Raw genomic sequence first — 23,748 nt, forward strand, 5'->3', positions numbered from 1 at the left:
TGTCTGGGAGCATCCTACAACGATGCTCATTTCCCTGCCCATGGTCTGTCTCAGACAAGGAAGGGCAGAGTGCTGCTGAGATCCAGGGCCTGCTGCCTGGCAGGAGCTCAGAGAGCAGTTGTTTGTCACTGGTCCCTTCAAAGACAGGTTTCAAGTGTGTGGACATGCAAACAGCACAGGTGAGGCTGCAGCAGAGCAAGGCAGGTGAGTCAGTGATGAAACACCACCCATCAGCTGCAGTTCAGACCCTCTATAACTCTGCAGAGCTTCAATAGTTACAGGAATAGCTTCACTTTCTCCTAGAACTGCACATGTGAATTTTCTGGCCCTTCCCTCTCCCCTCAAACATGCACACACCGCAGACATCTACGTATTTATTTTGGCTTTTACTGGAAAAGACATTAAATAACATTTAAAATGTTTGTTGTTTTTTTTTTTTTTAACAAAGTGCATAACTTAAAAGCTGATCATTAGTGTCCCATGTTAAGAGTGTCCCTTTTCCTACTCCCATGAGACCTCGGCCAGCAGTCAGGTGCTGACCAAGCAGCTTGGCTGTTCCTGCAGTCAGGTACAGAACAGTTTCTGTTCCTTGGGAGGGGAGGAGGGATGGAGGCTGCAAACAAAACCCTTCCAGTAGTGCAAATAGCAGACAATGGAGGAAAAACAAACCAACAGGCTGTGGGGAAAAAAGGCTCCTTACCCCATGCAGAGGGCAAAAGTCAGCAGGAGGGAAAGTGGTTTTACTCTTCCAAAGGCTGCAAAGCAACACCTCACACAGCACTGGAGCCCCAGCCCAGGGGTTCTGGTGCCCAGGGAAGGATCACAGAGGCTCTCCAGCCCTGCCCCTCAGAACAGACCTTCTAGGCAGGGCTGGTGTCATTCCTGCACGAGCCTGCCGCTCTCACGGGGAGCTGCACGGGGCAGCCCTGCCTGGCACAGCCCCGCGGTGCACAAACATGCAGCAGCAGTGCAGGGGTGATGGTGCTGTGCAGCCCCTGCTGGCTCAGCAGCAGTGCAGGGGTGATGGATGGTGCTGCAGTGCAGCCCCTGCTGGCTCAGCAGCAGTGCAGGGGTGAGGGTGCTGCTGTGCAGCCCCTGCTGGCTCAGCAGCAATGCAATGGTGATGGTGCTGCTGTGCAGCCCCTGCTGGCTCAGCAGCAGTGCAGGGGTGAGGGTGCTGCAGTGCAGCCCCTGCTGGCTCAGCAGCAGTGCAGGGGTGATGGTGCTGCTGTGCAGCCCCTGCTGGTGCAGCAGCAATGCAATGGTGATGGTGCTGCAGTGCAGCCCCTGCTGCCTCAGCAGCAGCCTCTGTGTGCTCTGGACTTCACCTCCCAGCCCGCAGTGCTGGTGTGGGGGTTTGTGTTAGCAGTCAGCAATCTCCCTTGCCCGCAGGCTGCTGCAGCTCTTCCCACGCCGTGGGTTTAAGGCTTTTTCTCCTCAAGGTCCTGGGCTGTGAGCGTCCCCACCGAGCCTGGCTGGGCTCAGGGCCCGGACAGCTCGTCTGCTGGAGGAGCTGGTGTGGGGACTCGGTTAAAAGTACACGTTGCCACAGGGAGTCACTGTACAGGGTTGTGTGGGTTTCAGCAGAAGTGGTTTTCCTTGACAGTTTTTCCCCCTACCCCTACCCAAAATGGAGGAAAATCCATCCTTATCTCCAGGCAGCAGCAAGTACTTGGGAAGCAGCATGCAGGACACGGCAGCAGAGGAGAGAGGAAGGCAGAGAAGAGATGTGGACTTTCCTGGTGAGTGCTCTGTGGGATTGGACCTGAGAAAGCAACAGGAGAACACAGGAATACTGCAGCCAGAATCCAGCCCCCCGGACCCTCCTTCGTTCTCTCCTCATGTCTGATCGTGCTCGTGTGCAGGGAAGGGGAAAGAAGCCAAAGGTGCTGACAGCCAAAGAAGAAAGCTGACACAAATTCCCTGCCTTAGACAAAGGATATCACTCCCTCAAACCACCCAGATCTCCTCTGAGGTGTCCCAGGAAATGCAGAAGGGATTTAGTCAGAGGTGACTTACAGCCAGCACAGCACAGGGGGGTCACTGGCTTCCTGGCAAAGGCTGATCCAGTGTGATGCCTTGTGTCTGGTAGATCTCCTTCAGAACCAGCAGAACAGTGTCCTCTGACTCCCTGCAGGGAGCAAAGGGGATCAGAGGGGAATGTTTCCCTGCACTCTGCCATGCAGGCAGCACAAGGAGAAGCACAAGTCTCCTTCCTCTGCCCATGCCCACCCTGTGTGTGTCACAGACGGGAGAAGACCTTGTTGCCTTGATCAGCTGAGGCTTTTCTTACCACACTGCCTTTGAAACTGATGCCATTCTGCTTCCAGCACACGTACATTTGAAGCCCTGAGCATTACACAGACACTTACCAGTAGCAGAGATGGCCCTGGAGTGCAAACAAATACTCGTTGAAGCTCTCGATTGGCTTCTCCTGCAGCACGTAGTCGATGCGGTTCCCTCCGTTCAGCCTCCCCACGTTGATGGGGTTGATGGGGGGCGTCTCTTCCTTCACTGCTGCCGGGGGCTCCTCTGGCTTTGTGTCTGCAGGAAGGCAGAGCAGCGTGGCTCACCCCCAGGGCAGCAGCAGCCATGGCAATACAACAGCAGGGCTGTGCCCTCCCTTCACCCCGCTGCAGCTCACACAGGGGAGAGGCAGCTCAGGTGCAAGGGACACCCAGAGGAAGGGGATGGGCTTGAAACGCGGTGTGGTGTGCTGAGAGCCCCCCAGAAAATCCCTTCCTCAGGTGCTAACAGGGAAGGCCACAGCATCTGGGGACAGCCAGGAGCCCCCACAGCCCAAAGGTGATCCCTTTCCTGGGCACAGGTGATGGGCAGGGTGGCTGTGGGAGTCCAAGGCATCTGGGGACAGCCAGGTGCCCCCACAGCTCAAAGCTGATCCCTTTCCTGGGCACAGGTGATGGGCAGGGTGGCTGTGGGAGTCCAGGCACGCTGCCCCCGCCCCCATCACTGACCTGGCTGCTTCTCAGTGCCGGCCTCTGCCTCGGGCTCTGCCTCGGAGCTCCCTGCCTCCAGGGCGAGCACAGGGGCGCGGGTGAAGCTCTGCCAGGCCACCCGCAGGGAGCCCAGCAGGTTGTTCTTCAGGTCCACGCTCATGCGAGTCAGCCCTTCCTTCAGCTCTGCAAGGCAGCAACGGGGTGGCTGTGGGGCTGGGGGCTGCAGCAGCAGCGCTGGGCTGGGGGACAGGGGCTGCCTGGGCCATACCCAGGTGCATCCTCTTCCTGCCCTTGTGGTGGGGCAGCAGCATGGGCTCGAACTCCAGCTCGGGGACGATCATGGGCTCGATCCGATACGCCACCGGGTCAAACTGCACACGAGAGGGGGACAGTGGCCAGGGCTCCTGCTCCACGTGTCTCACGCAGGACAGCTCTGGTTCTTACACCTACGGGGTGGAAGATGTTGAAGAAGCCTTTGCAGGTGGGCAGGCTGTAGTTGGGGTCGATCCGCTTCACTCCTCGCACGGTGAGGAACATCCCGATGGGAGAGCCAAAGGCAAAGAAGATGGTGGGCTTGTAGTTCAGCTGGGGGTAGTTTGCCGAGACCTGGGAGAGGGGGATGTTCAGATTTGCTCATGGGCCAATCCCTGTGCTGTGTCAGGAGGGTTTGGGGCGCAGCCAGAGCTCAGCTGTTACCTGTCCCAAGCCAACGTCCCGGTACTGGCAGCTCCTGCCGCCCTCGGAGCTGTCCCCTGGCTCAGCTCCACGTTCATCGTGCCCAGGAGCTGCTGAGCTCCGGTCCTGCAGCAGCAGCACAAAGGGGTCCTTGTGTCAGAGGGATGGGATGGGATGGGATGGGATGCCATGAGCACAAGCCATGCAGAAAACAAACCTTCGTCTCTGTCTCAGAGCTGATGTAATGGAGTATTTTCATTCTTGGCCCTAAGGGAATTCCCATGTCTTTCAGGTTTTTCTCTGTGCACAAGAACTGGAAAATAAGCAAGGCTGGAGTTAGGACCAGGAGCAGAGGTGTGATGAGGTGTCCGTTCTATGGGACTGTGTTGCTCCTCAGAGATGGTTCATGTGTGACTCAGTACCAGAAGATGTGCACTGGTGGGGAAGAAAGGCAAAGAAGAGCCACAAGAGCCAGTAAAACAGGGGAACTTCTCACCAGTGCCTGCCTGTCCATTTTCTCCTTCTCAAAAACATCACAATACTCGGACAGCTCCAGCTTCTTCAGGATTTCTTTTACTTCCTCAATCCCCCCCGTGCCTGAGGTTGTCCTGGACCCCTGTGAACAGATCCAGAAGGGATCATGCTTTCTGCTCACCAGTCTGCTCCTGTGCACGTTGTGTCCTCTGCTGCAGGACAGAGGGGTCGGTGCCTCCTGTACCTGTGCACAGCGCTCGTCCTCCTCGGGATCAGCCTTCTGGTTCGTCAGGAGATCAAACAGAATGAGTGACCCTAGAAACCAGGCACGGGCAGAGCATCAGCACCTGCAGGGGAAGAGCCCAAGCCACCTCCTTTTTGGGATGGCAGAGCTGCACCCTGGGCTTTTTTACAGGCAGATAATGACAGCACAAGGGACAATGGCTTCAAACCGACAGAGGACAGGCTGGATCGGATGGCAGGAGGAAATTCTTTACTCAGTGCTGAAGCACTGGCACAGGCTGCCCAGACAAGCTGTGGACAGGGCTTGGAGCAGCCTGGTGTCATGGCAGGTGCCCCCTGTAGCCCTGACACTGCGCCCTGGCACGCTGCAGCCCTCACCCAGGCTGTGCCCCGCGATGGACACCCCGCCCCTGAAGTGCGGGTTCCTCTGCAGGAAGAGCCGGTGCAGGCGGTTCATCTCCGAGGCCACCGTGTCCACGATGGTCTGGCAATAGGTGGGGCTGTTGTAGAAGAACACGTCCAGGATGGTGTCGTTGATGAAGTGCCGCAGGCGGTTGATGCTGGGCAGCGTGATCCGCTCCAGATCACTGCGGGCAAGACACAGGGGCTGCAGCTGGGGGAGCCAGGGAACCCCACCTCCTTCTAAAGCACAGTATGAGTTCAGGGAGGATTGACACAGTCTCCAGCGAGCTGTGCTGTAATCCAGAGCCTCAGTTCATGCCCAGACTGAAGGCAAAGCACAGCCTGTGCTCTTACAATCCAAGAATAAAGAGCCTGCCCCTTCTTCCCCAGGAGCCTGGCCTGCTTTCTGCCCTTGCTGGGGCACTGCAGAGCAGTGCTGCAGTGCAGGAACTGGGCACTGAGTTCTCAGAGGCTTCAGTCCCTCCCGAGATCAGCCAGGAAGGCAGAGAACTCTGTTCTCAGGATGCTGATGGGAGCAGGCGCCTGCTGTGTGCTGCAGAATGCCAGTGGGGAGGTGCTCTGGGGGTCCCTGTCTGTCCTGCTCACCCCACCCCTAAAAACTCACGGCTTTCCCTCTGCTTTTCCAACCCAAGAGTGCAGTTTCTGGGGCAGGAGGCTGCCCGTGCCCCTTGCCACGCCCCGGCCCTGGGGCAGGGGCTGACACTTACACGTCCACGCCAGTGGAGTGCAGGGAGCTGTGCCAGTTCACAGGCAGGAACTCCACCCGCCCGACCTGCTGCTGCTCCTGCGCCTTCCTGAAGTGTGCTTGCAGCATGCTGAGGGAGACGGTCCTGAAATCATTCACTGCAGAACAGAACAGAAGATCTCTCAGGGAGATGCACCAGGCTCTGGGGCCAGCCCGAGGCACCAACACCACTTAATACCATGAAAGATCATTACGGGGAAATCCCACTGGGGTCTTTAATCTGCTGCTGCTCCCCTAAGTCCCTGAATCTTTAACTACAGGTCAGGGGAGGCTCCATGTCCTGCCACGTGTGTTTACTGGATTTCAGTGCCCCATCCCCACCTCCTTCACAGGGGCAGGGCTTTAATCTTACAGTCAGGATAAGAAACTTTTAGAAATTCATAAAAAAATTATAAAGTAACTTTTAGAAAATTATAAAGTAACTTTTAGAAATTTATAAAATAACTTTTAGAAATTTATAAAAAATAAGTGTCGTGAAGTAAAACTGACAATCAGCAGCTGCCTGAACCCTGTCAGAAGTGGGGATTTGGCAGTCAGTGAGCGCTGTGCTCGCCCTGCCCTCTGTCAGCAGGTCTGGCCATGCAGCCCTGCTGGGTTGGGGTGGTCTGAGGCACTGTGCTGATGGTTTGGGCCCAGGTGAGACCCCCCAGCTCGGCACCTACCGCACTGCACGATGCTGCGGAAGCGGATGTCGCAGGCGGGGCCGATGCCGTGCACCACGAACACCAGGTGGTCGATCTGCAGCGGCTCTCCTGAGGAGGGGAGGGCAGCTCAGGGCACGGCTGCTGAGGAGACAGCGCCCAGCAGGGACCAGAGCTGCTGGAGGCACCCCTGTGCAGGGCACGAGCCTCCCACCCTCACCTCAGCCCGCGAAAAGCCTCCTTAGTGCCTGATTTACACCTCAAGGCTGCTGGGATTTCTCACATTTCTTAGTTCTGCTCAGTTCAGCTGCCCTGGGATGGATCTGGACCAACAGGACAGCAGAGGAAGGGGTGGTGGCGTGTTCGGCACAGGGAGGTGCGGGATCAGGAGGTCTCAGAGCAGCTGCCCCCTGCCCAGCCCACTCTACATCTCCCTGGCAGGCCCCAGGTGGAGTCAGGGCTTGTTCTCTGCTTCCCACACACCTCAGATTGCATACGTGCCTTCCTGAGGGCAGGCACCCTTGGAAAATGGAGCAACTGCCTGATGTCCTCATGGGGACAGGTCCTGAGGCCTGACTGGGAGCTCAGGGCAGCTGGGAGGGACAGAGCTGACACTTGGCTGCAGAGATGGGGACAGCATGTGCCCCAGAGAGTCACCAGCACAAAGGTAAGTGATCAACCACTGTGTTCCCAGCAGGGAAAGAAACTCCCCTCCTGTACAAATCGAGACCTCAGGGGTCATTTCAGGCACCACAGAGCTCCCAGAGCTCTGTCTCTGCACAGGAGCTGGAAGCTCACCACCCTTCTCTGGATCTGCAGCTCACTGGGGCTGGGGAGGTTTCTGAAACCATTTGGATCCTTTTGGCACAAAATGTTTTGAGGTGCATTTCACTTAAAGGATCACGGGAGCTTCCTCCAGTCCCTGTGAGTGATGAGGCTGGAAAGCTCTGCAGGGTTTTGGGTGGGTGAGGGGAGAAGCAGGCTCACCACTGGGGATCTCCACAGCGATGTTGTCCACTCCTCTCTTCACAGTCCGGGGCCGGCCTTGTTCCGTGGGGGTGGAGACCCAGTCGTCAGAGCTGGCAACGGGATGGTAGTGAACCATCAGCTTGGGGACAAGAAAAGCCTGTCAGTGACACAGGAGCAGGACAGCCACAGCAGCAGTCCTGAACCATCAGCTTGGGGACAAGAAGAGCCTGTCAGTGACACAGGAGCAGGACAGCCACAGCAGCAGCACTGAACCATCAGCTTGGGGACAAGAAGAGCCTGTCAGTGACACAGGAGCAGGACAGCCACAGCAGGAGTCCTGAACCATCAGCTTGGGGACAAGAAAAGCCTGTCAGTGACACAGGAGCAGGACAGCCACAGCAGCAGCACTGAACCATCAGCTTGGGGACAAGAAGAGCCTGTCAGTGACACAAGAACAGGACAGCCACAGCAGCTGCCAGGCGACACGGCGTGGTACCAGACTGTGCTGGGCCCTGCCCTTTGCCCACAGAGGTGCTGGAAAGAAATGTGAAGCTGTTGGCAGGCTCAGCTGCCACTGCCCTCTCCTCTGGCATAGGCAGGTGAGTGGAATGGCTGTGGGACAAACCCATTTGAAGGGAGCAGCACAAAGAGACCCAAGGGGATGTCCTGACTGGTCACCACAGAGACCACCCGGCCCTGCTCACCTTTGGGTTGTGTAGGACAATGACTTCTCTGTTGGGGGACTCCAGCTTCTTCTTCCACTCACCCAGGGTCACGGCAATCATGTAGGCTTCCTACAGAAGAGAACACCCACTGTGAGTCAGCTGGAAGTGTGCCCATCAATGTTCAACCTCTTGGGACATTCCCCGCCCAAGTTTTAGACTCTCTTATCAACACTCTGCAAAAGAAGCAGAGAAATCAGCTGGAGGAGCAGCAGGGTCATCCCAGGATCACCTGCTGAGAGTGTTTAAGAGCTCCCCGCTTTGCCAGCAGCAGCATCAGACTTCCCCATCCCCTTAGAACTGGTTTTGGTACATCAGAATAGAGATTATGGCAAAGACAGGTATTTTTATACGTCTGCCTATACATCTCTACATTTGCATCATCCCAAAGGAAAGCCTGGCACTTTCAGGTGTGGTGGAAGGATGCACCGAGGCTGGGTGAGGGCAGGGGAAGGGGAGGCCATGGCAGAGCTCACAGTTCTATCAATCAGCTGCAGGAATGCCGTGCCAAAGCCTCTTTGGAGTTCATGTCCTCAGGCCTGACTGTGGCCTTTACGGGGTTTGGGACATCACAGGCGGTGTGTGAGGAGGAGAAACTGAGATGGAAACCAACAGAAAGGTGTGTTTACCTCCAGCTCCTCACTGAAGGACTCGGAGTAGGGAATGAACTTGTTGTCCTTGTCCCCCTTGTAGAACCAGGTGCAGCGCCGCACTTCGGCCGCCTCCTCCTCCCAGTACACGGCCACGCGCCGCCGCGCCCGCAGGTGCACGTCATACCTGCCCCCCGAGGTGGGGACCACCACATCATCCTGCTCCTTCCCTGTGGGAACGGGGCCTGCACTCAGTCCTGACAGGCCTGGAATGCCAAATTCCCGGAGGAACTTGCAGCACCACGGCCGGGCAGCTCAGAGCCACCACGGCAGCAGGTGCCAACGTCCTCCGGACCAGAGGTCAGGGTGAGACACCCCGAGTCAGACTTCCCCCAGAGGCAGAAGATGAAAACATCACACTACACTGTCCTTCTCTCCAGCTCAGGCACTGCTTACGTGGCCTCTACCTGCCAGGCCAAGAGGGTAAAAGTGAAACTGAGGCCCTGTTAAGGGCATTGTGTAACAGTGGGGGTGCACCAGGGTCTCCTGTCTCTCAGGCGTTCCTCTCCGAAACAGAGAACTCTCTACAGACCCCAATACAGACCTCAAACTGTGGATTTCGCTGCCTGTGGGCTGGGCTGGTGGCACAGCACCCCGTGCCAGGCTGGTGGCACAGCACCCCGTGCCAGGCTGGCCCGGGCAGCAGCACCGGGGATGGGCAGCACAGCCTCTAATCTGAAACTTCCTGGGCGAGGGAGGATGGCAGCCAATCCTTGGGCTGTGGCAGCAGTAGGTGGCACAGATGGTGACATTTGGCACACCAGGGCCTCAGCACAGGGCTTGGAGCTGACCTCCAATCCTTGCTCTCATAGCAGGCACAGCTCCCTGCTGCGGGGACTCTCCCAGTGGAATTCCTGCCATCCTGGCAGCGCTCTCCCCGCCTCACCAGAGGATGCTTTGCAGTACGATTATATATAATTTACAGCACTATCAGTTGAATGGGGTCAGACCATTTGATGCATCCGAACAGCTCAGTTATTGGGAGCAGGCACATGGCCAAAAAAGCCCCAAATTAAAACTCCTCCAGGGAAAACCTAGCATCCCAGGTGGAAACCATGTGCGTGTCCGGGGTATCCAAGCACACAGCTGAAGCTCCCCCGCCAACCTCGGCAGGCCCATTCCCCGGGGTGAGTCGGGAGCGGGGATAGGGGTGGAAAAGCAGGACAGCGGCCGGTCCCGCCCTACCTGCGCCGTGCGCCTCCTCCAGCCGCCGCGAGTCCTGCGCGCTGAACGGCACCCAGCGCTCCCGGGGCTCGTTCACCCGCCGGTAGAACCAGTGCGGCGCCACGGGCTCGTACCGCCCGCCGGGCTCCGGCTCCGCGGGCTCGGCGCCGGCCGGGGGCGGCCGCGGCGGCTCCATGGGGCGGCTGCGGGCCGAGCTCGGAGCGCCGCTCCGCCGCACCGGCGGCTCCGCGCCCTGTGCGGGAGCGCGGCCCGAGCGGCCCCGGCAGCCCCGGCCCCGTTCCCCGCCGCTGCCGCTGCGGCCCGGCTGCCAGCGCAGGCTCCGCTCCGGCCCCGCGCCCGCCCAGCCCGGGGCGGTGCTTGCCGCGGCCCGCCCGCGCCGTCACGGCCGGGGAGGAGCGGGCAGTGCCCGCAGTCCCTGCCCGCAGTGCCCGCGGCCTCTGCCCCGATCCCCGCCCGCAGCCTCTGCCCTCAGCCCCGCCCCGCAGCCCAGCGATTGCTGCCGCGATCCTGCCCGGGACCTTTGCCTGTCATCCCTGCTTGGTATCCCTGCCACTGATCCCTGCCCCTGTTCCTTGCCCGCGATCCCTGCCCGGGACCTTTGCCTGTCATCCCTGCCTGTGAACCCTGTTCCCTGCCCCTGCTCCCTGCCTGTGACCCCTGCCCGTGTTCCTGCCCCTGCTCCCTGTCCATGTTCCCTGTCCGTGTTCCTGCCCGTTCCCTGCCCTTGCTCCCTGCCTGTGACCCCTGCCCGTGTTCCTGCCCCTGATCCCTGTCCATGTTCCCTGCCCCTGCTCCCTGCCTGTGGCCCCTGTTCCCTGCCCCTGTTCCCTGTCCATGTTCCCTGCCCCTTATCCCTGTCCGCATTCCTGCCCACGTTCCCTTCCCCTGCTCCCTGCCTGTGACCCCTGCCCGTGTTCCCGCCCCTGATCCCTGTCCATGTTCTCTGTCCGTGTTCCTGCCCGTTCCCTGCCCCTGTTCCCTGCCTGTGACCCCTGTTCCCTGCCCCTGTTCCCTGTCCATGTTCCTGCCCACGTTCCCTGCCCCTGCTCCCTGTCCATGTTCCCTGCCCGTGTTCCTGCCCCTGTTCCCTGCCCTCGGCAGTGGCCCGGGTGGGGTGATGCTGGCCCGGAGCTGGATGCAGGGCACTGGGGTGTAACGATGTGTATTTGTATTCCACGGACAGATTCAGGCGAGATCTCTGTGGTTGCTCTTGGGGGATCAGGTTTATTCAGGATACATTGTGACCCTGTTCGAGCTGCTATACACAGCACGTGGCTGGGCCTCGGGTGATGGGGGAGGGGAGAGACAGAGAGGGGAGCAGGGACTCCCGGAGGACTCTCCAGGAGGAGAAGGGAAGATCCAAGAGGGCGTCCAGCCCCCTGGAGACCCCTTATCAAGGGGGGCTCCAGGGTGGGCTGGAACAGGACCTGGGCCAATGGGGTCACAGGCACCTGATGGTTCAGGGGAGGGTTACAGATGTGGGGTGAACCATACATTCTGGGGGGTGACATGGGAGAATCCATTCGGCTTTTGGACCCCGCTGTAGGTGAGGGTAATTGTCCAGCCAGTAGGGGGCGTTATATTCGTCCTGGCTGTACCATTGTGGTTCTTAATCATATTTATCTACCCTCCCCAACATCTCCCCCTTTTTCACTGAACCATTTGAAATATTAAATATTGATTTAACAACTATTTTCTGCACACTTGGAGGTGTACAGGGTATTGTTACTAGAACTATACTTATTGCTACTGAAACAGTCAAGCTTATTTTACAGAGTTCCTTTAGCCAAGGAGCAAGGCTTAAACTATTAAGTAAACTGTATAGCTGAGATGACCTTATTGTTATTAAATCACTGATTATAGTAGGGGAGGCATTGTCAGAATTTTTTTATTTTTTTTTTTTTTTTTTGGAAAAGGTCATAATTAAACGGGTTGAAAAAGGTTTGTTAGGGTTTGTGTTAGATATATAGGTGGTCTTAGAGCTTGCAGGCTTGGCTAAAGCTACTCGGCATTTGTCCTTGGTTGAATTATAAGTAAAACTTCAATATAAAAACTGAAACAGAAGAACAAAAACAATATGCACGCATTAAACGATAGAAAGTCCATTTTTCTCTCGATGACGCAGCGTGGTTCAGGTCTGGGTGCTGGCTTCTTGGCTTGTGCTTGTAGAGGAACTGTCTGGTGTGGGGGTGTCAGCAGATTTCGGTGCGTGGTAAGGCTTTACATTCTTTCTTGGGACCAACTTGAGTCGTCCACCTGTGGAAACACAAGAAAAACCTTTCCCCCACGTTAGAAGACTGTGTGGACTTTGTATATGTCCTGAATTTAAGATTTTGGGTAAAGCTGGGGGGTACCCTTTTATTTTTACTTTTTTGGTGTTCAGGAAATGTCTATAAATTTGGAGGCGAGGCTCTCCTGCAGAGCTACTTAGAAAATTGTGAGCATATAGAGCCTTATTTAACCTCTTTTGAGGTGTAGCCTGATCTACTCCCCCTTCCTTTAGAAGTAAGATTCGTTTTAGGGTTTGGCGTGTATTTTCTATGGTAATTTTTAACTGTGGTGTGAGATAGGAAAAGGAGATACCACTGTCCTTGAGTACTGGTAGGACTTCTTTCACTTCCTGAGAGGGGACAGCTGTTCGCTGGCTGTGTAGCACTTGCAAGGCTTGGGGGTGCAGACTGTTGTCTTTGCAGCTATTATATTTGATTTCAGGGCAGTTTTTCAGTTGAAGATTGCTGGCACTTTGTTGAGAATTTGGTGAGACTGGGATAGAAAGGTTAGAGTTTGCAGGGGTAACATAGTTCTCTGTCTGTTTTTTGTTTGTAGAAGCTGCAGTTACATTGTTGCGTTCACGTTGCTGAGGCATAGTGTCTTCGTTAGGGTGTGGTGAGGAGCTGTTAGTGTGGGAGGCAGGGGCTGCTGCCAGCTGAGGCAGAGGAGCAGGGGGGGTGGAGGTCGCGGGCAGCAGCACCTGTGGGGAACTGGGATTTGTGAAGGATATGCTGTCGCTATGGCATTGGTTGCTGTGGCAGTCTGAAGAGCCGGCGAAGGGAGAGATGTGGAGGGATATGATGATGGGTTTGGGAAACCCGGAAGTGGTGCCGGCGTTGGGGGGTTAAGGGGCTCTGCAGCCAGAGGCAGGGGCTGCGGCGCCGCAGGGGGATGGGGGGGTGGGGGCGCCGGGTTTGCGTCTGGCGGGGGGTCCGGCCGCGAGTGCAGGAGGCGGGCGGGCAGCGGGGGCACAGCGCCGGGAGCCGGGGCGTCCCTGGGAAGGACGGGCGGTGCCGCGGCCGCAGGGGCGGGGTCCGGGGCGCTCGAGGGAGAAGAGGTGGAAACAGGGGCGGGGTCTGGGCTGCGCGAGAGGGGGGCGGCGGCCCCGGGGGCGGGGGCGGGGTCTGGACCGCGGGGGAGGGGGGCGGCGGCCCCGGGGGCGGGGTCAGGGCTGCGCGGGAGGGAGGCGGCGGCCCCGGGGGCGGGGTCTGGACCGCGGGGGAGGGAGGCGGCGGCCCCGGGAGTGGGAGCCGCCCAGCCCAGGGCCGGCGCATGGCCGGCGTGTTCGCCGGACCAGGGGACTTCCGGGCGGGTCGGGGGGGCGGCCGCGGAGGCCAGCGTCTGCAGCTTTTGCAAAATCGCAGCTGACGCTTGAAATTGTGCTTGTAAAATAGCCATTGACTGGGTTTGTGCTTGCAAAATGGCTGTTGTTTGATTTTGTAAAAGTTCGGCTATAGTAGCCATCATAGCCGGGACAGGCAATGCTGGGGGGCCGGGCGGGGGGGAGGCGGGGCCCGCGGAGTGGTTTGGGGGGGAGGAGGTGGCCGCAAGGGCGGGTTCTGGGTTGCGGGGGAGGGGGGGGGCGGCTGCGGCGGGGAGCGCCGCTCGCTCAGAAACCGGCGACTCGCCAGCCGCCTCGCCGGCATTCTCGCCGCAGCGCGGGGTGGGGGGGCGGTCCGGCGGGGATATTTGAGCCACGGCAGGGAGCGGTTTGGCTGCTATCAGCGGCTTTTGAGAAGCGCAGATTCCTGCCACCACTCTATAAGCAGGGAGCAATTCGCAAGCATAGGGGTCCCGCCGTGAAATGTCGTTAAACAGTGTATGTCCCACGGACTCCCAAAAGTCTCCACAAAACACAGCAGAACGCTCGGCATATGGGAACTTAAGTAAGATCCATTCTAGGAGTTTTCGTAGCTCTTTTTTAGGCAAATTACTATTATGGCTACGTAATAAGTGGTTAAGTTGCTTATAGAGATCTCTATCAGCTGCAGAGTGGGACTGTCCCATTTTTAAACCAGTGTGGCTCACCTCGGTGTCGCAGGAGCGGGATCCTCTGTCAGGTTCCGACGTTTACTGCAGTCGGTGCTGAGGGCTCACCGCGGGGTTTCTTCAGAGCTTCAGCGCGGGCAGTGCTAAGCAGTGCTCGCCTGTGCTTTGTGTACGTGGCCACGTGGCGCGGCAAGTCTCGTCACAAAGCCTTGGGTCGCCGCGGAATCGCGGCGATCTCTTGTGCTCGGAGAATAATGGCCAGAAGTCGTAGAAGGGCTCTAAGAGCTCGCTACTATGTAACGAGTCTCTGAGCTGTAGGATGGCTTCGGGACTTTTTAAAGAGCTCCGGTTCGTTACTGCCTAGCAGCAAAATGCCGTGCTCGCGACCACGATGGCGAGGAAATACCTGGTAATGTAGTTAGTGTCCATGGAAAGGTGTCCTACAGGTAGAAAAGCTGGAAAGCATCCAGACGGGTGCAGTTGCAGGTCACCGTGGGTTCGTATTGGACGATGGGCGCCAGTCTGTAACGACGTATATTTGTATTCCACGGACAGATTCAGGCGAGATCTCTGTGGTTGCTCTTGGGGGAAGAGGTTTATTCAGGATACATTGTGACCCTGCTTCGAGCTGCTATACACAGCACGTGGCTGGGCCTCGGGTGATGGGGGAGGGGAGAGACAGAGAGGAGAGCAGGGACTCCTGGAGGACTCTCCAGGAGGAGAAGGGAAGATCCAAGAGGGCGTCCAGCCCCCCGGAGACCCCTTATCAAGGGGGGCTCCAGGGTGGGCTGGAACAGGACCTGGGCCAATGGGGTCACAGGCACCTGATGGTTCAGGGGAGGGTTACAGATGTGGGGTGAACCATACATTCTGGGGGGTGACATGGGAGAATCCATTCGGCTTTTGGACCCCGTTGTAGGTGAGGGTAATTGTCCAGCCAGTAGGGGGCGTTATATTCGTCCTGGCTGTACCACTGTGGTTCTTAATCATATTTATCTACCCTCCCCAACACTGGGGTGCGGGGAAATACCCACCCCCGTGCCAGCTGTGGCAGGAACAAACACTCCAGCATGGGGTGATTGCAGCAGAAACCACGCAGTGCTGATTTAATGTTTGTTTTTCAGTCCCTCTGTGACACTTTAGCCTCTGTGGTGATTGAGAAACTCTAGCACTGCTGGAGAAGCAACGGGCAACCCCAGAGTAAGAGTTTGGTTTCTGTAGAGATGAGCCCAGCGATAAACAGAGACAGACTTTCTAATTTGGGGGTTGTGATGTGGGTGGATGCTGCAAGTAGATGCTGCAAGATAAACCAGTTGCCAGGAGCTGCTATCCCAGTGCTCACCATGGCACAGCAGGGATTGATGAGGAAAACAGGAGGGTTGGGAGTGCTCAGTTCCCCAGTTCTGCAGCTGGGGCCCGTGCAGAGCCTGCAGCAGTCAGTGCTGACACAGCTCCTGCCTGGGACGTGTGCCTGATCCCTGATCCCAGCCCAGTTTTGGGGGAAACACAAGAAACCCAGACAGGGATGCTGGAGTGTCCCAGGCAGCCACACTGTGGGATCCCCCATGCCCTGAGATGATAACCTGCCATTTCAGCCCACTTCTTCATGTTCTCTCATGGGCTTTTCTCTGGGGATTTACATAACCCTCCGCCAAGGAGGCAGGGACAAGCAATTTTGTTGAGGAATATCCCACCTGGATGGGTTCAGCTGATGAAGGGGCAGCACTCATGGAGGCTTCACCAGCACAGTGGCAGGGCAGCACTCTCTGAGTGCTGTGAGTTACTGACCTCCCAGTACAGCCAGCGGGCCCCAGGAGGGAAGCACGGAACAGCTCGGCCTGGCTGCTCCCTGCTGACACAAAATGCAGCAGCAGCTGAGCCCTACCCTGTCCCAGGACATCCAGTTCACCCCCGGCTCGCCCCAGACGTGGCTGGCTGTGCAGGCTGACCACACGTGGTTATGGACACATCCAGTGAGCTCCAAAGGTCATCCTGTGCCTGCAGCCCTGTCTGGGAATGTGGGATCTGCCAGCTGCCTCCAGCTGGCTGGCAGCACACAGAGCATGGCCAGGGCACCCAGCCTCAGGTATCCGAAATCCCTTCCAGACCCTCTTCCACACCAGCTGGAGGCTCCTGGAGCATCTGCACTGCCTGGGAGGCAATGGGGCACCCTGGCAGCCCAGAACAGCCTTCTCAGATATCCCATTCACCCCTGACCTCAGCACCGCTCCAGCCAGCCTGGGGCTTTGGCCTGAGTCACAAAACCTTCCCACCACTTCTCTTTAAAGAAAAAGAGACTTTGAGACATCTCAGTTACAAAATACATTTCAAATTCAGGTGTCACACATAGCAGTGAGCTGCTGTGCAGATGGTAACCAGGAGGCTGGAACACACAGCTGCTGCACAGTGGGACACAGAACTCGCAGGATGGAGAGGGACATCAAACAGGATTCTGACCCAAGTGACCTGGAAATCACTTCCAAGCATCCTGGCCCTGTTCTTTCCTTGACTTGCACTTCTCCTTTCCAGTGGCAGAACTGGGATTTCCAGTCTGTTCCCATGCCCACAGGGACACCCCACACTGGCTCTGCACCACACAGGAGGAACAGCCCAACGTGACATGTGCCAGCACAGTCCCTCCCTCCAGCACTTCAGTGTTGCTCCTTGAGTGCACCAAACCCAAACAACCCCCATGGGGACACACGGGGTTTATGGCAAGGGAGCTGAAGCTGAAATTACAGGCAGTGAGGACAAGCCCAGAGTCTTGGTTGGTGGCTGCACATTGCAGCACATCTGAGGAGTGTCTGAAGACTGGCTGTGGCTGTAGGAGGCACCCAGAGATTGGGCCCGGCCTGGGGAACTCTGTACATAACCCCACAGGGCCCCATCCTCGGCACAGGTCTCCTCAGCGTCCTCATTAAATACTTTTGCTGCTTCAAACCTCTCTCTGTCCTTTGCTGAGTTGTTTGTTGGGGCTGGGCTTCTGGGCTGGCTTTTTGGTGGGTTTGATTTGATTTGTTAACTCCGGGCTTATTGCTATTCCATTGTCAATAGTGCGTAGCAGAAAGAGCTGAGATTTAAGAGAACCTCAACCACAGGCTGTGTGTTGTGGCTCTTGTGCTTTCACAATCCCTTTCTTTCCAATTTTTCCAGTATGGCCTGAATTCTGTGGACGGACTCTTTCCTGGCCTGCCGGACACTGTCCTGGCCCCCAGTCTCAATGGAATCCAGCTCCAGCAGCAGCTTGGTCAACATCTCCTCCAGCAGTCGGTAGGATTTATCTGTCTTTTTCCCTACAAATTCGTCCACCTCTTCCTCCAGCTGTTCAGCCTCCCCCATCACGTGGAGGATCCTCTGAATCTCTGGCTGCACGGCTGCAGGACTCGTGGCAGGCTGCTCAGCAGGTTTGAAGCCCAGCTCCTGGCTCCTGGCCACAGGCTTCCGAGGAGGGAGGTCATAGAGCTGGGGCTGGGCACTGTACTGCACCCGGGGCTGGCACGGGGCAGGCTTGGCCGCCCTGTGCTCGTTCACTGGCCCCGAGAGCCGCTGGTTGCCATCAGAGTAGAAACTGTGCTGGCCGGGGCTTGGCTCAGGTCTGTCGTAGACAGAGTCCTGCAGTCAGAGGGAGAAAACATCTCTAAGTGCGTTTTCCTTCAACCCAGAGGTTTCCACTCTAATCCTGCACCAAACAGCAGACAGGGCTGGGGATGCTGGGGATGCTCTGCTCCCATGTTAGAAAGAGAAAGCCCAGCAAGGGGCTCAGAGCACTCTGAGCCCCTGAAGCCCCCCCTCAGGGCTGCTACTGCCTGGCACCAAAAACACGGAGTCACTTAATCCCCGATCCAACCTGGCCTGTCAGACCCATTCCAGACCCGCCCCAGGACATCTTGTCCTTCCAGTACTTTATGGAACCGCAGCCACGGATTTAAATCCTCTGCATGCACACAGGACCTCACCTGTCCCTGTGACTCCCAGGTGGGAGGGTGGGAAGCAGCACCGCCGCTGGTCCAGGATGGGTGTGAATCCGAGATGTAGAGGCTGCTGTGGCCCGAGGCGGGCCAGGCATAGCGAGGCTGTGCCCCATAGCCAGAGTGGGGGCCCCACGTGTCCTCCAGGGCTCTGGGCTGCGGCACCGGGCCCTGCCCCGGGACCCCTGCGCTGCTGTCTCCGTACGGATACTGCGGCACCGGCATTCCTGGGGTCTGCATGGACAGGGGAACAGGCGTTACAGAGGGGTCACTGCCAGCCCTGCACCCTCACACAGCCCTGGACAGGCATTGCAGGGGGGTCACTGCCAGCCCTGGGAGCTGGGACAGGCGTTACAGGGGGGTCACTGCCAGCCCTGGGAGCTGGGACAGGCATTGCAGGGGGGTCACTGCCAGCCCTGCACCCTCACACAGCCCTGGGAGCTGGAACAGGCGTTACAGAGGGGTCACTGCCAGCCCTGGGAGCTGGGACAGGCATTACAGAGGGGTCACTACCAGCCCTGGGAGCTGGGACAGGCGTTACAGAGGGGTCACTGCCAGCCCTGTCCCCTCACACAGCCCTGGACAGGCATTACAGGGGGGTCACTGCCAGCCCTGCACCCTCACACAGCCCTGGACAGGCATTGCAGGGGGGTCACTGCCAGCCCTGCACCCTCACACAGCCCCAAGAGCTGGATGGAACGGCTGCAGCTCAGTTGGATGCCCAATTCCCGCTTTCCCAGCCCAAAAGCTGAGGATTTCCAGAGAACAGGGTGACCACCAGTTTTGGTAAGATTAAAGCAGGCAGCACAAGACACTCTGGAACCACGGGCACCCCCAGCCCACCAGAGCCTTTCCCCCTGTGCAGCCCCACGCTCGGAGCTGGGAGTGCCCTTACCTGTGGCGGGGAGTAGCCGGGGGCCTGCTGCCTGCGGAGGGCTGAGCCCTCGGGGGGACACTCCAGGGGGACGTAGCTCCAGGCGGGAGCGGGCGACGGGGGCCGGTAGAGGCCCGCGGGCTCCGGGGGGAAGGGGCTGCGCGCGGGTCCCGAGCAGTAGAAGCCCCGTGGCTGCGGCAGGCTGGCGTAGTGCGGGTACGGGGGGCTGTAGGCTCCGTTGGCATAGGGAGAATCCATGGCCTGGAGACAAGGGAAGAGCACAGGGAAGGTGACAGGACATGGACACAGGCAGAGGTGCTCCAGGAACGAGGTCTGGCCCTTCCTGCATTGAGCCAGGGGGTTCCTTTGCCCTCAAGTGATAGTTTTAGGCTTTCCTGGTCTAACCTGGCCATACCAGGTCTAGCACTGAGCTTAACCAGGTCTCGCTCAGCCAAGCAGCCCCTCACAGTGAGCAGCTCCTGGAGGATTCGATGCCAGTACTGCATCACCGACGGGAGGATGGAAAACTCTCCAGCAAAGTTCATTTCCCTGCTCATTCTCAAACAGACGAGCTCTGCCAGCCAGTGTTCAGCTCCTGGAGCTGCAGCTCGTGTGCATCTCTGTACAGAAGGTCTGCACACCCAAGGACGTCCCAGGGTTTACCGGGATCCATCCCATCACTGATGTGTGGGGAACTTGAGTTTCCACCTGACAGCAGAGGGGATGCTGAAGCTTTCACGAGCTCGGGGAATGACTCCCTGTACCTTCGGGCAAAGCAGTGTTCTGCTTCCAGAGCGCAGGCTGTACAGCCTGTGTGCCGGGATTTAGGGAAGGGCTGGAGAAAAACCAAACCACAGCACGGCTGGAGAGCAGAGCAAAGCCCTTCTCGTCACACGGAATTTGCACGGCAGCCCGAAACGCAGCTGCCATAAACGCCGCAGGTACCGGATCCGGGAATGCCCAGCGCCGTAACCGGGGGCCCTCCCGCTCCGCAAAGCGCTCCGGGCCCCGCGTTCCCGGGATCCCCGCACCGGCACCCGCGCCCCAGAAACGTCCCCGTGAGGCGGCTCCGCCTCGTTACACGCCCGGAGGGCTCCGCCAGAAACCGGCGAGGCGGGGGAGGCTCCCGGAGCCCGCCCTGCGCGCCCGTTACCGGGGCAGGGCCGGGCCGAGCGCTGCCGCCCGCCCCGGGGGCCGTGTCCGCCCGGGGGCCGTGCCCTCCCGGGGGTCGTGTCCGCCCCGAGGGCCGTGCCCGCCCCGGGAACCGTGTCCGTCCCGGGGCCGTGCCCTCCCGGGCCCGTGCCCGCCGCTCGCCCCCGTTACCTGCGCGGCCGCCGCGGGCGGGCCCGGCCCGGCCGTGCGGGGCTCCATGGCCGCCGCCAAGGCCACGCCCCCTCGCGCCCCGCACCCAATCAGCGGCCGCTCCCCGCCCGCGCTGGCCAATCGGCGGCGGCCCCGCGCGCACGGCTGGCGCGGCTTAAAAGGGCAGCGGCGGGTGGGCCCCGCCCGGCGCGGGCGGTTCCGGGGCGGCGGCGCATGGCGGCGCTTCCGCTGCGGGCGCGGCGGCACCATGAACTACATGCCCGGCACGGCCAGCCTGATCCAGGACATCGACAGTGAGTGTCCCCTCCGTGCCCCGCCGGTGCCTGCCCTGCCGTGGGCTCCGCGCTCCCGCTCCCCCGTGCGGCTCCCGGTCTCCTCTCCCCGGGCGGGTCCCGGAGCCGCGGGGCCGTGGCCGACCCGCCGCTCTCCTTTCCCGCAGAGAAGCACCTGGTGCTGCTGCGGGACGGGCGGACGCTCATCGGGTACCTGCGCAGCATCGACCAGTTCGGTACGGCCGGGCCGCGGCAGCGCCGGGGATGGCGAGGAGGAGGAGGAGGAGGGAGCGCTGCTTTCCAGGGTGGTCGTGATGGGGGTTGAACCTCCCCCTCTGTGCCCTGTCCCCTGCACCCCTTCTCCCACACCCGTCCCGCCCTTGCATCCAGCGCTGACGCTCTGGCGTCGCTTTTTGGGGAGAAGCAGCCGGGCGATGTGATGTTCGTCCTCCGGGCAATGTGATGTTCATCCTCCGGGCGATGTGATGTTCATCCTCCGGGCGATGTGATGTTCATCCTCCGGGTGATGTTATATTCATCCTCCGGGTGATGTGATGTTCATCCTCCGGCCAGCACTCGGTCCTTGCCCCGAGCTTGCAGCACCAGCATCGCCATCACCTTCTGTGCTGCGGTGGGCTCGGAGCTCGCGGGGTGGGGACAGTGTCGGTACCTTCGTGGGACGGGGGACACTGCTCAGCCTCAGTTCGCGGTGGAATGTCGGTGGTTTTCTCTCTGTCTCGTTGCTGCAGCAAACTTGGTGTTACACCAGACTGTGGAGCGCATCCATGTGGGCAAGAAGTATGGGGACATCCCCCGAGGCATCTTCGTGGTGAGGGGCGAGAATGTGGTGCTGCTGGGGGAAATTGTAAGTGCTCGGCTGCCGCTGCAGCCTGGGCCCGGGCTGGGGGTTGTGGTCGGTCTGTCTGTCTGTCTGTCTGCTGTGAAATGTGGTTGCTGTTGTGGGCTGGAATCAGAGCCACCTCCAGGGCCAGTTCAGGCACAGAAATGCCAGCCTGCAGGGCAGGGCTGCCTCTTGCTGCCACAGCCCCTGTGGGATGACACAAGGACGAAGAACAACGCAGAGGGAGCTGTGGGGAAGCTCCAGGCTTGTGTGGCACTGCTGGCTGCCTGTTACCTCCCTGCGGACACACCTGGGATGGGCTCAGGAGGAGCTGAGCACTGTTGGGGTGCCCAGGAGCCGCTTGCCAGGGCTGTGCTGGGGATCCCTGCCCACCTCCCCAGCCCTCAGGGTGCTTCCAGCACCTCTGTTCTCTGCCAGCCCCACCGTTCCCTGCCCCATGGGCACGGGTGTCCAGCGGTGCAGGGATGCTGTGAGAGCTGAGGGCTCGTTTCTCCTGCAGGACCTGGAGAAGGAGAGCGACACGCCTCTGCAGCAGGTGTCCATCGAGGAGATCCTGGAGGAGCAGCGGGTGGAGCAGCAGGCCAAGCAGGAGTCGGAGAAGCTGAAGGTGCAGGCGCTGAAGGAGAGGGGCCTCTCGGTGCCGCGGGCCGACACGCTGGATGAGTACTGAGGTGCTGCCCTTTCCTGCAAGGAGCGAGGCTGCTCCAGGGACAGGCTGCCTTGGAAAGGCAGGTTTCATTTTCAGATTGTATTTTCCGTGGTGCTGGTAACTGTACACAAATCATGCCTTTAGTCTCTTTCTGGAGAAGGAGGCGAGGAGGGCCCGGCCACTGGGAGTGCAAGCATTTGTGTTTGGGAGGCAAATCACTGCTCCTTGGCTTTGTTTGCTTTTTCCTTCTCACGTGACTTTGGGTGAGAGTTTTTCTTGACATGAGTTTTCCTTGACATGTAAATAAATCCTTGATCCTGACATCAATGGCTTTCCGGTGTTCTGGTCCTGGCAGTTCCCCCTCTCTCAGGATGACACCCCTCAGGCCAGCTCTTGTCCCCTCTGTGTGCTGTGCAGAGACAGAGAGCCCCTGCTCCAGCCATGGGCTGGGCTCACTCTGAGAGAACACTGCAGCCCGGGGCAAGATCCTGCTCTGGGCTGGAGAGCAGAACGTGGGTACCCTGTACCCCAACACAGACCACTCATACCCCCAGCTGGGCTGTGCCACTCCCCCGCAGCTGAGCCTGCTAATTACCAGCTGAACCCACTAATTACCTGCTGGTGAAGAGCTGCTGCACCCGGGGCACGGCAGAGCCTGGAGCTGCAGCCCCTCCTGGCCTCGCTGCTGCGGAGCTGCTGCAGCTGTGTCAGGCTGGAGAGTCCTTTGCCCCGTGTGTCCCGGGGAGTCCTTGGCCTCGGGGCTGGCTTTGGGCAGCTGCCAGGCCCCAGGAGCCTCCTGGGTGTGGGCAGGGAAGGGCAAACCTCCCTGTGGAACCTCGGGCAGTGGGAGTTCTTTGGGTGAAGAGTCCCTGCTGGGGGGCACAGAACAAACACAGCTCTGCTCGCTGGGGCTGAGCACAACTGCCCTGCTGTGGCCACTGCTGGCCCCCTCTCACTGGCCCAGGGACCACTTGCTTTGGGGGGAAACATTTCTGCCCTGTTGGGCTTGAGGGGGTGTTGTGGGTAGCAAAGGTTTAAACAAAGAAATGCTAGTTCTTGTTCTAACAGAATTTAATAAAAGGCATTTATGGAGCTGGTGCCTGTGGCTGGAAAGTCTCTGGCAGGTGGGGATGGCTCTTTGGGGGTGTTTTTGCTGTCCCTGTTTGTTTGGGAGTGTTTTGAGGTGTGGGGGGAGGCAAGGGCTGCCCAGCCCCATGGTGGGGTCCCAGCCCTGCAGCCCAGGGCTTTGGGGGTGTGAGGAGCTGGTGGGGGTCAGGACATGGGCCCATTCTTGCTGCTCTTGAGCCCATTATCTTATCAGGGTTGACCTCTGTGGCACCGGGGGCTGTGGTTTGTCTGTTCTCTCCAAATAGCACCACGGGCAGCCTTGGGATGGGGGGACACCCCAGGCTGGGCTGCTGCAGGAGGGACAGGGTCACCCCGACAGAGCCACCCCGCTGCAGCCCTGCCTGGGAACGGGCTGGGAGAGGGGAATGCTCTTGGAGGAGGCTGCTCTGGGCAGGGTTGGGGGTCAGGGCAGCCTAAGGGTGCTTGGGTCCCTCAGCCTCCAGGCTCTGGTGCAGCTCCTTTGGTTGGCATCATTGTGGTTTGGTACATTTGTGAACATTTGTACTTCAAGCCCTATTCAGTGAATGCAAGTGGAGCTGTGTGGTGACTTTGTGCAGGAGCCCGGGGGTGCCTCAGGGGTGTCCTGAGGGGTCTGGGTGCCTTTTTGGGGTCTGTGTCCTGCTCTGGGGCGCGGTCACCTGCAGCATTCCCTCACCTGCTGTGGCACGGTGTGGCTGTGCCCGTGTCCCCTCCTGAGGGCACAGTGGGGTCGTGCCCCTCCAGCCCGG

The 23,748-nt window shown here is 59.2% G+C and overlaps 3 protein-coding genes across 6 annotated transcripts; 1 reads left to right on the plus strand and 2 right to left on the minus strand.

Annotated features, from left to right (window-relative positions):
• Positions 1 to 361: 361 nt before the first annotated feature.
• On the minus strand, positions 362 to 9,980 carry DDHD2 (DDHD domain containing 2). Of its 2 annotated transcripts, XM_030290160.4 has the most exons (17): positions 9,685 to 9,978; positions 8,479 to 8,669; positions 7,832 to 7,921; positions 7,146 to 7,266; positions 6,180 to 6,269; positions 5,480 to 5,615; positions 4,728 to 4,936; positions 4,351 to 4,421; positions 4,129 to 4,248; positions 3,850 to 3,945; positions 3,654 to 3,758; positions 3,408 to 3,563; positions 3,226 to 3,328; positions 2,976 to 3,140; positions 2,373 to 2,544; positions 2,020 to 2,131; positions 362 to 1,765 (listed from the first exon to the last, which is right to left on the minus strand). In XM_030290160.4, exons 1-16 carry the CDS (start codon positions 9,857 to 9,859, stop codon positions 2,041 to 2,043), a joined length of 2,091 nt encoding a protein of 696 aa, XP_030146020.4. In that variant the 5' UTR covers positions 9,860 to 9,978; the 3' UTR covers positions 362 to 1,765; positions 2,020 to 2,040. The 2 variants fall into 2 exon arrangements, with proteins under 2 accessions (XP_030146020.4, XP_072773870.1); XM_072917769.1 differs by having other exon boundaries at positions 4,129 to 4,421; positions 9,685 to 9,980.
• Positions 9,981 to 16,253: 6,273 nt separating this feature from the next.
• On the minus strand, positions 16,254 to 20,358 carry BAG4 (BAG cochaperone 4). The gene is made up of 4 exons (XM_030290170.4): positions 20,110 to 20,358; positions 18,808 to 19,047; positions 17,901 to 18,146; positions 16,254 to 17,556 (listed from the first exon to the last, which is right to left on the minus strand). The coding sequence occupies exons 1-4, from the start codon at positions 20,356 to 20,358 to the stop codon at positions 17,068 to 17,070; spliced, it is 1,224 nt and encodes a 407-aa protein (XP_030146030.4). The 3' UTR covers positions 16,254 to 17,067.
• On the plus strand, positions 20,269 to 22,219 carry LSM1 (LSM1 homolog, mRNA degradation associated). Of its 3 annotated transcripts, none has more exons than XM_072917533.1 (4): positions 20,269 to 20,402; positions 20,549 to 20,617; positions 21,131 to 21,210; positions 21,743 to 22,219. In XM_072917533.1, the coding sequence occupies exons 1-4, from the start codon at positions 20,357 to 20,359 to the stop codon at positions 21,911 to 21,913; spliced, it is 366 nt and encodes a 121-aa protein (XP_072773634.1). In that variant the 5' UTR covers positions 20,269 to 20,356; the 3' UTR covers positions 21,914 to 22,219.
• The last annotated feature ends 1,529 nt before the right edge of the window (positions 22,220 to 23,748 follow it).

Source organism: Taeniopygia guttata, chromosome 22 (assembly GCF_048771995.1).
Source record: "Taeniopygia guttata chromosome 22, bTaeGut7.mat, whole genome shotgun sequence".
Classification (NCBI taxonomy): Eukaryota; Metazoa; Chordata; class Aves; order Passeriformes; family Estrildidae; genus Taeniopygia; species Taeniopygia guttata.